At 45.6% G+C, this 16,741-nt stretch overlaps 2 protein-coding genes across 4 annotated transcripts; one reads left to right on the top strand and one right to left on the bottom strand.

Annotated features, from left to right (window-relative positions):
* Positions 1 to 197: 197 nt before the first annotated feature.
* Positions 198 to 7,833, top strand: LOC116314987. Of its 3 annotated transcripts, none has more exons than XM_031733137.2 (8): positions 198 to 406; positions 541 to 750; positions 1,992 to 2,100; positions 2,503 to 2,687; positions 2,815 to 2,963; positions 4,560 to 4,701; positions 4,844 to 4,992; positions 6,032 to 7,833. In XM_031733137.2, the coding sequence occupies exons 2-8, from the start codon at positions 711 to 713 to the stop codon at positions 6,158 to 6,160; spliced, it is 903 nt and encodes a 300-aa protein (XP_031588997.1). In that variant the 5' UTR covers positions 198 to 406; positions 541 to 710; the 3' UTR covers positions 6,161 to 7,833. The 3 variants fall into 3 exon arrangements, with proteins under 3 accessions (XP_031588997.1, XP_031589000.1, XP_031589001.1); XM_031733140.2 differs by having other exon boundaries at positions 256 to 373; XM_031733141.2 differs by lacking the exon at positions 198 to 406 and having other exon boundaries at positions 427 to 750.
* On the bottom strand, positions 6,963 to 14,706 carry LOC116314988 (transmembrane protein 50B). The gene is made up of 7 exons (XM_031733142.2): positions 14,557 to 14,706; positions 13,096 to 13,279; positions 12,429 to 12,541; positions 11,422 to 11,489; positions 10,925 to 11,017; positions 8,433 to 8,490; positions 6,963 to 7,831 (listed from the first exon to the last, which is right to left on the bottom strand). Exons 2-7 carry the CDS (start codon positions 13,192 to 13,194, stop codon positions 7,786 to 7,788), a joined length of 477 nt encoding a protein of 158 aa, XP_031589002.1. The 5' UTR covers positions 13,195 to 13,279; positions 14,557 to 14,706; the 3' UTR covers positions 6,963 to 7,785.
* Between the last annotated feature and the right edge of the window lie 2,035 nt (positions 14,707 to 16,741).

Below are 16,741 nucleotides of genomic sequence, written 5' to 3'. Positions count from 1 at the left end.
ATGCCGCCCCGGGCAACCGCCCGTGTCGCCCGTATCTAAAACCGCTACTGTCTGCATATTTCATATTTTCAGTGCACTGTACACAGTTATCGAAGTGCAACACTCTGTGTTAGAATGCATTTTGTTTTTCTTGAACACAGCACAGAAAATCATAAAATAAACAGATTATTTATTTATTTATTTATTTATTTATTTATTTGGAAGCCTTAACTCTCATTTCCTGTGATTGATCACGAGGTGCTGACGTCACCCTCACGTGAACGCGCGGGGGAATCCCTGGTCGGTCGATACTCAGCCCCCTGTGAGCTGGTGTGAGGGCGAGTCCAGACACGGGCATTGCTGAGCTTCGACGTGCAGGGCGCGGGACACTCAGGTGGGAGGGCAGCGTAACTCACCTGTCTCACAGGTGAGGTGGGGCTGAGCTGATTCTGAGCTCTGCTGGTAAACACAGTCTGTCCCAGCGGCTGTGAGCGGTAATCAAACACCGTGTGGAGCAGTTGTTGGTGTTTTCTTATCATTGTTATCGTTTGTCACTTACAGCTTTAAGAGGCGGAACCGGAAGTCCTCCAAGACAGAAGCAGTCTGCGGACTGAGACGTCCAGATTATCCAGCTCCGCCAGGAAGTGCGTCGGTGTGTGTTTCGATTCTTCAGCTCCAGCCAGCCACCATGTTCGGACACCGGCCACAGACCGAGGAATGAGGCCGACACCATGCTGCTGATCCTGCTCTGCCTCCACGCCTTCTCCCGGGGTAAGGAGCCGCCGCCGGCGGACAATACCTGCCGAGCTACCGGCTAACAACGGCCTGTAGCCCCGCAGGCTAATCACGGATGAAGCAATATCCTGTGTGTGTGTGTGTGTGTGTGTGTGTGTGTGTGTGTGTGTGTGTGTGTGTGTGTGTGTGTGTGTGTGTGTGTGTGTGTGTGTGTGTGTGTGTGTGTGTGTGTGTGAGAATCAGACGAACTTTAAAATAACCGATGTTAAAGTTTCATTTTCTAATGTCTTCAGTTATTAATGACTCATTCAAGCTGTTTTATTGTAATCGGCGTCAGGTTTTTCCAGCTAAACACGAACGGCTGCTGTTACCTGTCAGCTGGGTTTTCACCTGTGGATTTAGCGTCGACGTCACAAAGTCACATTTAGGTTCAAATGTCAGAGTTTAGCTTAAAACTGATCATCCGGATAAAATACGGAACTCTGTGAGCTCGGAGAAGGAAATGTTCAGTTCAGCGCGTCTAGAATGAGAAAATGTCCTTTTTCTGTTTGCTGCGACTGTTTCAGGTTAAAAAGGTGAAACAGTCGCAGCAGCTGGAAGGTTAAAGGTTGGTGTGAAATATGGAAGTGGGCTATAAATGTCCAGCGCTCCTGACATGACAGGAAAATGATTTGTGAAGCTTTCAAAGAGTTTATTTCAGGTTATAATCATCACTTCTGTCTGTGTTTGTTTAAATCAGCCTGTAAACATGTTTAACCTTCATACTTCATTTATATTATTACTGATGCAATAAATGTTCATTCATCTGTTCACTGTAAAGATTTCTGACTCCGACACTGTCAGTCAGTAAATAACTGATCTGTCCAATCATTAATTTATTATTTCATATTTTATGTAAACAGTTGTTTAGAAATTATGAATAAAACAGTCACATTAAAGTGTAACTTACATAAATAAATATGTAGATGTATCTCATATGTCCGCAGCAGAAAACACATGAAAGTGAATAAATGACAGAAATCCGATTTAGTGACGTCACCACAAACAGCAGGTTCACATCTGTTTAGTTTTTAAAAACGTGCCGTGTGCAGCAGACAGATGTTATTCCTCGTTTTTTCATCCTTGTCCCTCTGAGCTCAGACGTCGTGGGGTCGATGTTTCCTGCTGTCTCTTTAATAAATCACCTGAGGCTGTGATCACATGAATGACAATAATCTGGATTATGCAGGGATTTCTCTGGTTTGCCTTCTTCACCTTTTCATTCTCGTCTGCCTCAGTCGCGTCTCAGGCGCCGCCGCCGCCGCCACAGGACGTCCAGGTGGAGAAGGGTCAGCTGACTTGGACTCCAGGGGAGCCGGACGTCACCTACACGGTGAATTACCGCAGGTGAGACCTCACAGCCAAGGAAGGTGCTCTGTTTTAAGGTGGAGCTTCCTTTTTTATCGTCACGCCTGATGGTGGCGAGAGGTCAGCTGATGACATTTTATTTACTCCATCGTTCTCACAGTTTCACATGAAAGCCGCCATCAGAGAGCAGCAGGCTGAGTGTAGTGTCACTGTCACAGATTATAATCCACAGTGGGCTGGTAAAATGTTTAGGAGGAGGTCAGAGGTCAGCAAAGCTCCTGCTTCAACAACACTAAAGCAACCCCAAACAGAAGGTGGAAGGCTGGAGGTGCCACACTGCACTTCCTGTTTAATGAACGAGTGTGATTGAGTTTCACAGCAGAGCGAACGCTCAGCAGATGTTTTCTCTGACTCGTGTCTGTTTCTGTTCCTCATCCTCAGATTTAACTCTGATAAATGGGAAGCTCTTCCAGCCTGCATCCAGACGCCGTTACATTCCTGCAACATATCAGCGATTGGGCCGAGCGACACTAACGACTCGCCTGAGAACAGCTGCGTGACGCTGCGTGTGCAGGCCGAGAGACGGGGGCTGAGATCTGAGGGTGTTAACGCCTGCAGCAGATACGGTGAGAAACCTCTGAACTGTGTCAGCGCTGTCTGTGGGTGAAGCTGTGAGACTCGAGGTGTTAACCATCCTGACCAGAGTGTGAACCACGAGCTGCTGCTGTGCTGACGCTCGCTCTGCTCTTCCAGGTGACGTCTGCACGCCTCCGTTCAGCATTTTGCCTCAGCCTGGATCACTCACTGTACACCTGAGTGAGAACCATGAGCTGGCGACGGAACACGCCGAGAATGCCAAGCACCGGATTTACTTTGGCAGAGAGGGAGAGAGTCCTCTGCAGGTGAGAACACGGAGTGATTCCTTGAGGTGTTTATGCTAACCTGATGTTACAGCACGTGTCAGGGCTGAAACAATGAAAGGAGCGCTCTTTAGTCAGAGTTTAACATCAAGTCAGTGAAACTTGTGGTGGTGTGAATCAGGAGACAACCCCAGAACATGAATGTTGTTTCACTTTTCTGACTGTTTTTCACTAGTTTTCCATTTGGCTAATCTCAGTGTCGCTGCGATACCTGGACCCTACAGAGGTTACACAGGTAGTTCCTCCAGGATACAGTTTCTCTCAGCTCAGCTTCAAAGACATGGAGGAGATTCCAGGAGACAGGCAGTTACTTTAGGAGGGCTGGACGGGGCTGTAGAAGGCCTTACCCCATCAGCAGGGGTAGTATCTGCTCCTTTGTGCAAAGAGGAGCAGGATGAGTCCTGCCAGAGCTACAAAATGACTTCTGCACATTAGTGTGAATGTGTCTGACCAAACAATCAGAAACAGACTTCATTCTTCACTCGTTCCACAGAAGAGGGGCCTGAAAACTGAAGGCTCTGCCTCCCATTCTACTTTTAAATACTCTAGGAACAACAAGTAGGCCTGCAGTGCAAGAGCGAAGTGCTCTAATAGGGTGATATGGTACTACAAGGTCATTAAGATAAGATGGGGCCTGATTATTTAAGACCTTGTATGTGAGGAGCAGGATTTTGAATTCTGGATTTAACAGGAAGCCAATGAAGGGAAGCCAATACAGGAGAAATCTGCTCTCTCTTTCTAGTCTCTGTCAGGACTCTTGCTGCAGCATTTTGGATCAGCTGAAGGCTTTTCAGGGAGTTTTTAGGACATCCTGATAATAATGAATTACAGTAGTCCAGCCTGGAAGTAATAAATGCATGAACTAGTTTTTCAGCGTCACTCTGAGACAGGATATTTCTAATTTTAGAGATGTTGCACAAATGGAAGAAAGCAGTCTTACATATTTGTTTAATATGTGCATTGAAGAATGTCCCTTGCTGGGCTCTGTAGTTTTTAGTGTTCCTAAAAAAGGAAAAAGTGTTCCTTTTGAGTAGTTTATTTTAGTTGTTATTATTCGTGCCAGTGTGCTTGCTGATACAGTCACATGTATCTGTCAGTGTGTGCAGGTAGGTCCATGCATATTTGGACAGTTTGCCTCTGCACCACCACAGAGACTAACAGACAGTCTGTACGAACTGTTTCAGAATTACAGCTATTTTTATACAGTTCCCATTTTTAGAGGCTCAAAGTGACTGAGAAGCAGTTTCGTGTCCAGATGAATCCTGCGCCTTCATTTTTAGGACTAAACTGAAGCCAGAGAGCCACAAACGAGCAGCAGTGAAGGCCTGAAACAGCATGTGGTCATGGGTCCATGGGGGGATAAACATCTGCTCTTATCAATGTTAAGCTGCACAGCTGGGTTACTTTCCATCAGCACACATGGAGCTCTGACAGTAAACAGAAAGACTGATAATCCAGCTGGGAAACACAATCTTATCTGAGTACAGGAGAAGACGAGCAGAAGCAAACACTTCAACAGAATTATGTTTAATTCACTTGCTGTGTGTGTGTGTGTGTGTGTGTCATTGTCTTCATCAGGCGTATAAAGACACTGTAGCCTCCACGACCATTAAAGAGCTGGAGGAGGGGCAGCGGTACTGTGTTCAGGTGGCCTATACGGTCTACAGTAATTCCGTGGAACCACGCAGCTGCATCCAGTGTGAGGTCATCCCTGCATCAGGTAAGCTGCTCTTCTTAGTGTAACGTTCCTTTAACGCGCTCCGACTCCAACCAGAGACACAAATGTAAACGACTCCGGTGCTTTTGAATCAGCTGAAGGTTTTAAAGCTGCAGCAGTAAAATCACTGCGTCTGTTTTCTCAGAACACGTGAACAGGACGCCGATGATCGTGGGGCTGCTCGTCGGCATCGTGGTCCTCGCCATCATCATTCTTGCATTGGGATACCTCGGGTTTTTCCAAACTGAGAAAATCAAACGCTGCCTGGAGCCATATAAATATGAAATCCCACCGGTAAGAGCCAACACTACTGCACACACTCACCACACAGACACTAGTGGGCGCTGTATCTACTGTGAGTGTTTCAGCGAGGCGAGTAAAAGAGCTGATTTTGAAAGTGTTCGCTTCACGATCAGTGTGTAAGACTGACGTGGTTCTTCATGGTGACTGATGAGTCACTGAACTGTCCAATGGTGTTAACAGAGCCGTCAGTCCAGCAAAGTTAGATCCACTTCAGTTTCAATAACAGCAGCTAACAGCGGCTAACAGCAGAAAAGTTCAGGCCGGTGCCGGTGTTCCATCAGACGCTTTTCTGGCTCGTTGAGTCGTATCGGTTCGTTTCACACGGCGTCCTCAGAGTAAATGTTCGTGAGCATTATGAGGTAAATGGCTTCATCTGACTCCGGGGTAAAAATGTAACAGAGTAGTAGAAACATTGCAAACGTTAGCAGGGAGTACCTGAGGAACGAGCCAGCTCTGTAACAGCTGTTCATGTCTTCACTAAGGTTGGGCGAGTTGTTTTAGTATTAATATAGCTACTTTTTGGATTATTCATCTATTTATTTGAGATGCACCAAATCGCACAGAAGACTTCGCTTTACATCGGAGATTTTTTTTTTTTTTTTTATGTTCGCCAGAAGAGACATTTTGATTTTTAACCGACTTTTGGTTTAATTTTCTATTTGTTCTTTGGTCGAGTGTGTGAGACAAACACGGTTAGAGTGGGGAAAAAAGTCAGTTCTGTGTTTCCCTCACCACCATTGTGGTTTTTTTATTTGAATAAATTGTTTGTTTTTTTGAGCAGAGGCTGCTGCCGTTCTTTTGTTCTGTTTGGAGTTTGAGTAAATGAATCGCTGCATTTGTTCACAGCTGGAAGAGTGTGCCATTAAAACAGCGCTTCTCTTAGCTTCAACCACCATTATTAGCAGACGTACTGATGGGCAAATAAATGGCTGTTGTAAAAACAGGCTCAGCCTGTCGTCGATATATTCGTCCAATCGGCCATCTTTAGTCTTCACTGCCTCTGAGGTTCCTGTGTCTTCTCCTCCTTCAGAATCAGTTTCCTGGGGAATTTGAAGTCCGAACATTTAATCCCACTGAAGAGCACTGTGACGACCTCCAGATCTCTGACGGTAACTACGAGCCCAGATCAGCACTCTGCCCTCCCGCCGCTGCTTCCTGAACTCTTGGAGAGGCTCCGCCCACTCACAGAGACTCCATTCAGAGTTTACCAGCAGAGGTGACTGAGTCGCTCACCTGCTCCAGGTGATGTAACCATGTACCATCTGGAATATTTACCTGTGAACACCTGGATGCACCTGATCTCAGAACATTTGTGAACTACTCCCATGAGGACAGCTGGTGGAGTAAAACCAGGATGGAGCGCAGCGAGCAGCTTCCTGACACTAATTTTAATCACTGCGCTCTAACGACCATCGCAGCAGAGGAGCGGGTCACTCTAGCATTAACCAAGCCTTGTTTCTGAATGACCACGCCTCCCTGAATGTTCTCCACGCTGCTGCTGCTTCGAACCTCTGACAGGAAATAGTAGAAAACAGGAACTGCGTACACGTCTGCGTGCTCTTTCTCAAACTTCCTACAGTCCTGTTTAACTCTGAGTTAGTTTCTTTATTAATAACTGTCGGTGAGAGCGTTCCCAGGCAGGTGGGAGTCACACGCTCACTGCTGGATCTGACTGGCTGCGGTAAGAGGACAGTCATGGCCAACACTTCCTGTTTCAGTGAAATAGGAAGTGTTTGTTGGGTAAATGTTTGTTTACGGGAAATTTCATGTAACTTTTTTTTTCCCGGGGGGGGGATCACAGGAAGCCCCGCCTCCCTGCAGAGGTCAACTCCCTGTCCTTCTGAATAAGCGGAGTTCACCTTAATAAAATGTCTGAATCACTGGTGAGGCTGAGTCATTGCTTCCAGTAAACAGCAGGTCAAAGGTTACAATAACAAACAAAGCAGCAGCTCACAGCCACACCCACAAAACTTTTTATTGTTTCAGAAAAATGACAGTTTGATTTCTGCTCAGAGCTTCAGGAACGACTGAAGCAGTCGAGATTTTAAACTTTAATACTGAAAACTCAACACACATCGTAGTCATTCAGGAAGACAACCGTCCTTTTATAATCCAGTGTCAGACTGAGACGAGACAGTAAATGTTCTTCCAGCTATAAATTAGCCCCGCCCCCTTGAAGTGGAAGATTTTCATTAAAAATACGTGTAACAATCAGACTTTTAATTTGAAGGAGTCACAGGAAGTGCAATCTGGAAACCAATCAGGTACAGTTTGACGTAAAAAAAAAAAAAAAAAAAACTAAAACAGTCCAGACTGAGCGTGTGTGAGAGAGACACCTGGGCCGGCTACACATCGCTCCGCTCGACTGGCGGACGGGGCCGGTTTGTTCAGGTTTTTGTTTACGTCTTCTTGTCAGCACGAGAGGTGCGTCTCACATCCAGCTGTTTACGGATAACATGTGACCTTTAGCATTTAACCAACAGAAGTGAAGCTGAAATCTCCCAGAGTGACACTTTAACAGTAAGAGCGGCGGTCCTGCCCGCCAGCAGGAATTCCCTCATTTTACAAAACACAGTGAGACTGACACAGAGAGAGAAGTGAAACATAACAGAACTATATTTACATGTGTGTGCGTGCGCAGCAGCACTGATTGGTCTCCATTTAAAAAGCAACATTAATACTAAAAGTGTTTTTACAGCTTCGACTAAAACAGCAGAATACAAAACATCTGGGCTGTGTGTGTGTGTGTGTGTGTGTGTGTGTGTGTGTGTGTGTGTACACGTCTTAACCCCATAAATCTTCAGTGCGGCCGAACTTGTAGATCAGAGTGCTGCAGAGAGAGGAGACAGTGATGTCACAGTGATGTCACACACTGAGCAGACAGATCCAAACAGACAGCTCAGCTCCACAGCGCTGTGATGTTTGGAGGCTAATGAAGCTCTGTCATGTAATAGCTACACAGCTGTGGTTAGACTAACATGAACATGGGGCAGGTGGAGGTGAAACATGATGGTCCTGATGGACTGACACAAACTCCAACCAAGACAAGGTGTGAATCAATCATTAATCTGGAGCAGGTTAGAAAACAGAAACTGTCGTTTAGAGCTGGAAACCCCCTCCCTGAGAAATCTGGTGTTTACAGTCTGTGTGGATGTCAAAGCTTCACGCTCGTATCCATCTGCCCGGCTTCAGTTCTTCTTTCTGCATCAGTTAGTGGAACAGAAACGGGCCTGAATGGGTTAAACTGAGCCAGGCTTTCCGGCAGGAGCTCCCGCCCATTACGGGAAATAAGATGCAACAGGTTTCATGTAACGTGTCGCAACGCTGCAGGAAGCACATATTTGGCACCAAGCTGGTTAATTACAACAGGCCTGGCGTAAGGGTGCGCCGTTTCAGCTGCTTCAGTGTCAGCGCTGCTGCTTTTCACTCACCTAAAAAAGATGAAGGCGTTCTGAAAGAACACAGCCAGCCCCGGAGCCACTTCTTTCTCTGAGGGAACACAGCGACACGTTATCAGTCACATCAGGTTTCACTGCGACTGAGCATGCTCAGAGAGAGCCGACTCCCTGCGCAGGTCTAAGGAAGTCAGATTAAAATCATTTGTTGTATTTTTAGACTTTTGGAAATGAGCTGGAACAATCAGCTTGGCAGGAACCCACTCCACAGTGTAATAACCACAAGGCTTTTCTTCTGCTGCTCACACAGCGAGCGCAGCAGGGTGAAGACTGCAGCGTATGGACCTGCTGCAGGAGCAAAGTTGAATTTAAAATAAGACTCCCTGATCCAACTACCAGGTCTACGCTGCAACCTCAAACACCCTGCTGTGGTCACGTGTGAGAAGCCACAAACTGCACCCGCTGGAGGTGAAATGAAGCGAGGGCTGTCCCTGAGTGCTACCTGCGCCTCAGTCACGAGAACAATGAGCAGTCTGAACGTTCTTGTGTGGTTTGTAGTGATTCACTGAGGTTCACTTTCAGTTCGTGTGGATTTTTCTGTGTGTGAAAGAGACCAAACCACAGGAAAAAGCTCCAAGTTTCCAAACAGGTCATGTGATTCAGAGCAGAAGAAAACACCATGAAGCAGCTGATAAAGGCCAGCAGTGACTTCGAGCTCCAAACCATAACATACTCTGACTTTGTCCAGGCTGAGCTGTTATTAATTTAAAGATAGAACTTCTGGTTTTCCCTCCAGCCTTGTGATCATTTCCAGGTTTGCATGTTTGGATGTTCAGCAAAGACCAGCTAGGACAGACTAAAGCTGGACATATACTGTGTGATTTTTTCAGTCGTGTTATTCAGCTCCTGCTCAAACTGTACGATTGACTTGCAGGGGTTAGAAGTTTGTAGGTCACGATGCTCTGATGCGACCTGAGTGCTCAGACTGTGCGTCCATAACATGAAGGTTATAACACAAAATCTGTCTCTCGCTCTCGGTCTTTCACTCACACAGACACACACAACAACTTTGCTAAATTGGTAATGAAAAACATTAATCAGGCAGCTGTGATTGAGCAGCAATGTCCATCCAACTCTTCACCAGGGCTCTACAGTGCGACCAAATTGGTCCCACCAGTCTACCGTTGTTTACAGCGCTGTCAGCTGCTCTTTTTTTTTTTTTTTTTACTTAAATGACCTTGCAAAAAAGAGCCTATTTTTTGTTGTTCAATACTGAAGAAATGTAAACTTTAAAATTATGCAAAATTGTAGAATATTTTTAAGGTTATCTGCTATAAAAAGTCAGGCCAGGAGAATCTGCTTCATGTTTTTCTGTTTTATCCTCAGTTACTTTGACACAAAGGCATCTGCTGTGATGCTCACACCTCTGATGAAGTCTCACAGTGTCGGTACTGATAAATGATCAGAATTATAATATTTCTGACTGTCTGAGGCTAAATTGAATTGAATCGAATGGATTATAGAAATCAGTGATGATGCCCAGCCCTAGTGAGCAGCCTAGGCCCTACAGAGTGGATGTAGCTGTGGGTAATGAGGAAAGATGAAAAGAACTATTGATGACGTTTTTGTTAAGTTAAGGTCTGATCTGTCTGAAATTCATAGGCAGCTCTGACACGGAGCCATCAATCTCTGAACGCTGAAAAAACAGCAGTGTATCCAGAAAACACATTATACGCTGCAATAAATGCACTGCCCAAGTGTCCCCTCTCCCCACTGCCTTTCAGCAGCAGGCAGCAGCAAACAGGTCGTCAGAGGATGATGATGATGATGATTAAGTTTAACATTGTCTACAATATTGCCAAAGAGAGCCAAAGCACTTTAAGCACAAGCACAAGATTGTTAGTTAATCATTTACAAATCAATAGTGTCTGTATGGACAGCAGTTTTCCCCAACCAAAAAGTGCACATGTAGAACTGCGGTGTTAAGCGATGCGGTTGAAAAATTTGGGAGCGCCTAACTTTTGTTTTTTTAGGCGCAGCAGTGCAACCGTGGCAAAAAGTTAGTCTAGAGCCCTGTTCACGGTTGTTGCGGTCGTGATAATTTTGTGAGGCCACATCAAAAAGGCTCGGATGAGCTTGCCAAAGTTCTACAACTTGCGCCTCCATCGCTTGTGTCCAGCTCACACACTGCACTGCCGTGCTGCTCCGTCTTTTCACTTTCATTTCTGTGTTTGTGTGTGCGCAGTGAGAGGCTGCGGTGACACCCTCACGATGGCCGACAGGATTTCAAACAGGTTTGATTTTCTTACGACCAAGCGATTGATGATCGGGAGCTGGTCGTGAGGTGTTAATCGTTTCTCGTTACCCCATGTATACTACATGATGCACGACACACGATGAAGGCGAAACTCGGGCCGATCACCAAAACAGTCGCACGACTGAAAAATCGGCTCACAAATGGACCAAAAATCGCACAGTGTATGCCCAGCATAAGGGGAGAAACAGTGGATGGTCAGGGTGACACTCACTCGGCACTACGTAGCCTCCAAACAGGATCCAGATGGAAGCGATGAGCGAGCCGAACATCATCATGAAGCCGATGAAGAGCCAGAGACGAGCTCCTGCAATCGCAGACACATGCAGTACAATTACTTATGAGCAGTACTGTAAAACACAGCAAACAAAGTCTGCTGTGTTTGTCCATCCTGACAGCTCTGCAAAGGGCAGGATTCACACCGCCCGTCAGATATAAGTTTTTTTAAAATGTCATTTTAGCTTTTATTGGATAGATACAGCGAAGAGAGACAGGAAAGCAGGGGGAGAGAGGGACAACACGTAACAAAGGGTCAGACTCGAACCCACGCCGGCATGTGGTCTGTGCGCCCACTGAGCTACGCCACATATTAGTCTCTTTACAGCCACACAGACAGCTGAGGCTCTGCTCTTTACTCCTAACATCCGCCTCACGTGTGCGTTTCTCACACCTCTGAGCTCCACAGATCCCTGACAGGTGACGAACACTCACCTGTCCGGCCCATACAGCCTTCTCCGTACGTGTCCCCTCTCACCTGGCCGTTGGAAACTGCATTAATCCTGAGAATGAACACAGAGTCACATAGATGAGTCTGAGCGCTTCATGCTGCTGACACTGCAGACATAAACAGGAAGTGATCACATGATCACTTCCTGTTTGACAGGCGACTGTGGTCCAGAAGCTCATCTTGTAACTGGAAGGTCGCTGGTTCGATCCCCAGCTCTGTCTTGGTCGTTGTGTCCTTGGGCAAGACACTTCACCTACCGCCTACTGGTGTTGGCCAGAGGGGCCGATGGCGCGATATGGCAGCCTTGCTTCTGTCAGTCTGCCCCAGGGCAGCTGTGGCTACAACTGTATGTAGTGAATGAATAGTGGAATTGTAAAGCGCTTTGAGGGTCTCGAAAAGCGCTATATAAATGCAATCCATTATTATTATCATCATCATCATCATCATCATGTTTCGGAGTCTCAATCAGACACTCTGCTTTGTTTTTGACCTTTGCTGATTCACATTTCACTGCAGCACCAGTTTCCAATCACACCGTGAAATCTGGCACGTCTGTAACGCCCTCGGTGAGGTCAAACCTGTCTGACACCAGCTGAGCTCATTAACAGCATGGAGGTCAGAGTAACAACAGACTGAATGATTCTGCGGTTTGGCTGCTTTCCTGTCACATCATGAAAGGTTTTGGTTCCTCTTTGGTGAAAGAAGAGTTCTGAGTAATTAGGCGTCATCAGAGGTCACAATTTGTCCTTTCAAAGCCTCGCTGAGATGTTTAAGCTGAAATTACATTTCACTGCAGGAGGAAACCATATAAAGCACACAATCGTTAGTGGCTGCTTGTAAGGAGGCTGTGAGGCACATGAACAAACCCGAGCAAATCTTACATGTGTTTTCAGGCTATTTCATGTGGATAACTCTCCCCCACCCACCTGCGCCTCAATGGTCTAACAACTCTGAAAGCATGTACAGTACGAAAGCAACATTTCACACTTACATAAAGAAAGCGATGGTGGAGAAGACGCCACAGGTGTGGAAGGCATGGTTCATCTGCTCCTGGGTTGGATACGCCACAGCGGCATCGATCATGATCCACCAGCCGGTGAAGAACTGAAAGAAGAGAACGTGCACAGTGAGACGTGATGTTTCTAAAGGTTTTATTTCCTGTCCATCCTTAGCAGACATCCATGCTGTCACTAATGCCTGAGTGTTTACAGATCATGCGGTGGCTGCAGCTCAGGAGGTGGAGCAACTCATCTCACTTCTTTCTCGTCCTTGGAAAGATACTAACCCTCACTGCTCTCCGATGGATGAATGTGTGTGAATACTGGATAGAAAGCAAAGCAAAGTGTTTGTGTGAATGAGGCTTTGATTGATCAGATGTAAAAACCAGTCCATTTGCCGTTTACCAACAGCTAACACACATCAGACTATCACAGCAAACTTCTGGATTATTAACAATAAAGTTTGAGGTAAACAGATTATGGGATTGTTGTGGGACAAACAGGAAGCCTGGAGTGTCGGCAGGTACGGAGTGCAGATCACTGAGACCCGTGAAGCTGAATATTCACAGCTCCAATAAGACCGCATTCACCAAACTCACAGCAGCGAACGTTTATCTTCTGATTTCAAACAGACTCCGCCCCTCTCTGCCTCACACTAACCAGAACTCCGGCCACGATAGAGGCCACGGCATTCCTCCTCTCGCCCCAGTCGATGCATTCACACTCGGGCCAGCGGAAGTTATCCAAAAAGCCGGCCATCCTCCTCCTCCGCCTTCTTCTTCAGTTATACTGACAGGTGAGTCTGTCGCCCCCTCAGCAGCTGCTCACACTCTGTGAAAGACGCCTTTAAAACAAACACAGGCCGTTAACAGCGTCCTGCAGCGGGTGAAGGACGTCAGGATCTGAAGATTCAACCAGAACCAACGGACATTGATTTTCACCACATCTGCTACAAACTGTCAGAAATATGAGGACACATCGTCATTCAGAAGGTTTTTTTCCATTTTAATCACAAAAGAACTTTTTGAAAAATAAACAGACGGGAGAAACAGATCCATGTTTCTACCTGGGTTTAGCTGACTGTCACACATTATCAGCTTACACACTCAGCAGCAGGTCAGAATCACACAGAACAACATTTAGACATTTCCTCCATAAACACGTGATCACATGATCACAGAAACACGTGATCACATGAGCACAAGTTCAGTCTGAGATTCACAGCCGGGGTTCATTCACTGCTCCCAGGAAAAAGCTTCACACAGAAATTGAATCAGAGTACACTCTGAACATCACCTCCTCCTGAACAGGTGCAGGTTATGACCAGGTAAGGTGTTGAGCATCAGTTACCATGGTGATTTAGCAGGTAAAAAGAGAGGCCCTATTTCAGGAGTGTCACCTGTCCCGTCTCCAGCACTGAGATGTTTCAGTGATGGACTGAAGCTGCAGATGCTGACCTGTTAACACCTGCTCACCAGTTTCCTGCAGGAACCTGATTTATTTTACTGTTAGTTTCTTTTTTCTTTTTAATTCTTTTTTAACAAGTCACTTTGTGATATAGTTACTTTATTTTAACTTAATTTTCTTTTTCAGTCTATGAGGTCTTTTAAATTTAAAGGAGCTTCTTTTTGTGGTCTTTTAGAATTTATTTGGGATTTTAATACTTTACACTGTGTAGTTCAGCTTTTTATTTCTTTCATATTTATTGAGCTCTGTTTTGTTCCGGCTGGTTCATTTGTTCTCATGTACCTATTTAGCGCAGGTGTATCCGCAGGGCAAAGTATTTGCTAGCTGATCGGGGGCTAACTGTTAGCTCCACCGCAACACAGGCGTGGCTGCTCCGTCAGCCTCCTGCAGGTGTGCAGATTCCCACACCGTCAGGGTTGTTAACACCTGTCTGTTCTTCGCTCCCTGCTGGATTAATAACCGTGTACCTGTCCTGTGACGGTCACAGCTCACCGAGCATTTGTTCCACCGAGCTAACGGGAGCTAACGGAGGCTAACGCTAACTGTGCTCGTAACCCGCCTCATTTCCCTCTTTAATCCTTCAGGTAACATCCGGCATGAAGCAGCGTGTTAGTCGCACCTGCCTGCGAGCCTCCGAGCTGTCTGAAAACTCACCTGATATCAGTCACCCCCATGAAACGGAGCCGCGCGCCAGTTTCACTTTCCATTTACGGCACAGCGCCTCGTCTGCATCTTTCCGCTCTGCGGCTTCATTTCCGGCAGCCTCACGGGCTCTGCGGCACAGTGCTGCCTCCTGCGGTCAGGACCAGGCTCTGCATCCTGTAGACTCAGTAACTTTAGCGGGAGTGAAGTGCTGTATGCTGGCAAACAAATAACACGTATACACTCATGTGATGGACGAGTCTGGCTAAAAATTAGATTTTTACATAAAATGTTTTAAATTAAAAATCTTTACACATGGGGAGATTTTTGCATTTCATTCATTCATCTTTATTTCCCATCAGCATATCAATCTAAATTCACTCACACCTCAATCCAGCACAGATGAAAGATGTCTCAGGTCTTATCTGTGAGACCCGTGTGGTGAGCACCATAAACACAGCAGCCTTCTTAATACGTTTTGTTCTATAAGCTGGTTTGTTGAACTAAAAATGAAAGACGAGCAGAACAGCAACGGCATTATCACATGTGACCACAGTAAGTGTCCAGTAGGTGTCGCTGTTTTAACTGAGTCTTCTCTGAGCTGGACTCATGTTGCTGCCCAGGTTTGATGTTTGAATCCACAAACATCAAACCTCACACCTGGGTAGCAAATCAGCTACTGATCAGAAGGTTGGTGGTTCGATTCCTGGCTCCCCCAGTCTGCATGCCAAATGTCATTGGGCAAGATACTAACCCCAAATTGCCCTCCGATGCATTCATCGGAGTATGAATGTGTGTGAATGTTTATTAGTTGCACTTTAGTTTAAAAGTGCTTGTAGTACTCCGGGAGAGTAGAAAAGCGCTATATAAGAATCAGTCCATTTACAAACCAGCAGAGACGAATTCATGAGAAAACCTCAGAAATCTCCTGCTTGTTCGAGCCGAACATCAGCATGAAAGTCTGAAACAGCTCCAGACTTCAGACACAGACAGACGGCATCTTTACTCACCAAGAGAAAAAGGCTGCGAGGTTGATCTGAGAGCTGCTGCCTCTGAACGAGCTCCAGTCAGACGTGAACATGAAGCAGAGCGCTGCTCTTCATCATCAGAAAGCCTCAGACTGAAGCGTTCCTGTCATGGACAGACCTCTGGGCTTCGTTCAGAAACACAGGCCACAGGTTTTCTCTTCCACCAAAGGACAATCGGCCACACTCTCACTTTTTCATTTTATTTAAAAGTCAGCTTTCATTTACTAAAAATATATTTTTCTTCTAATGACCCCAAACAGCATGTAGAAGGCCACGGTGTGGGACGGAGAGATTTCGCAGGTCTTTCCTCGCCACTGCTGTCAGACTCCACAACAAAGACTTCAACTGATCAAACACACATGTGCAATAACACTAAGTGCAATACTCTGACAAAGTTGTATTTTTACTCAGTTGTATAAAGTATCTGTATTCTATTTTTATCATATTGTATATTTTATTCTATTTATTCTACTGTATATAGTATTTTATTCTTATTGTATTCTAATTTTGCTATATAACTTTTGCACTGTCCACTTCCTGCTGTGACAAAACAAATTTCCCATGTGTGGGACTAATAAAGGTTATCTTATCTTAGATTTCTGTTCAGTGAGGTGATGCAGACTCACAGCACCGTCACCTCCACCCACTCCTTCTGAGAAAGCCTGATTACTCACTACAGTAAATAACGTGGTAGGTTTCAGCCCTGATACTGATACAGGTACATGTACAAATACTGATGCTGATAAAGGTACAGGCGCACATACAGATATGGATAAAGGTCCTGATACAGATTAAATACAGTCAGGTCCATAAATATTTGGACAGAGACAACTGGTTTTGGTTCTGTGCATCAACACAATAAATTTTAAATGAAACAGCTCGGATGCAGACCTTCAGCTTTAACTCAGTGGGTTGGACAAAAAAAAATTGGATTAAAATGTGAGGAACTAAAGCATGTTTAACACAATCCCTTCATTCCCACACAGATTCAATAAGTGAAAATAAAGTGTTCTTTTCTAATACTCTGTTGAAAACCCTTTGCTGGGTTTGCTGACGGTCTTAAACTCACAGACATCACCAGATGCTGGTTTCCTCCTCTCTCTCAGGCCTTTACTGCAGCAGCTTTCAGCTCTTGTGTGTTTGTGGGTCTCTTTGACAGAAGTTTAGTC

This window comes from Oreochromis aureus, linkage group 16 (assembly GCF_013358895.1).
Source record: "Oreochromis aureus strain Israel breed Guangdong linkage group 16, ZZ_aureus, whole genome shotgun sequence".
Lineage (NCBI taxonomy): Eukaryota > Metazoa > Chordata > Actinopteri > Cichliformes > Cichlidae > Oreochromis > Oreochromis aureus.
Note: the sequence above shows the minus strand (reverse complement) of the source record. Positions and strands in the feature narration are given on the sequence as shown.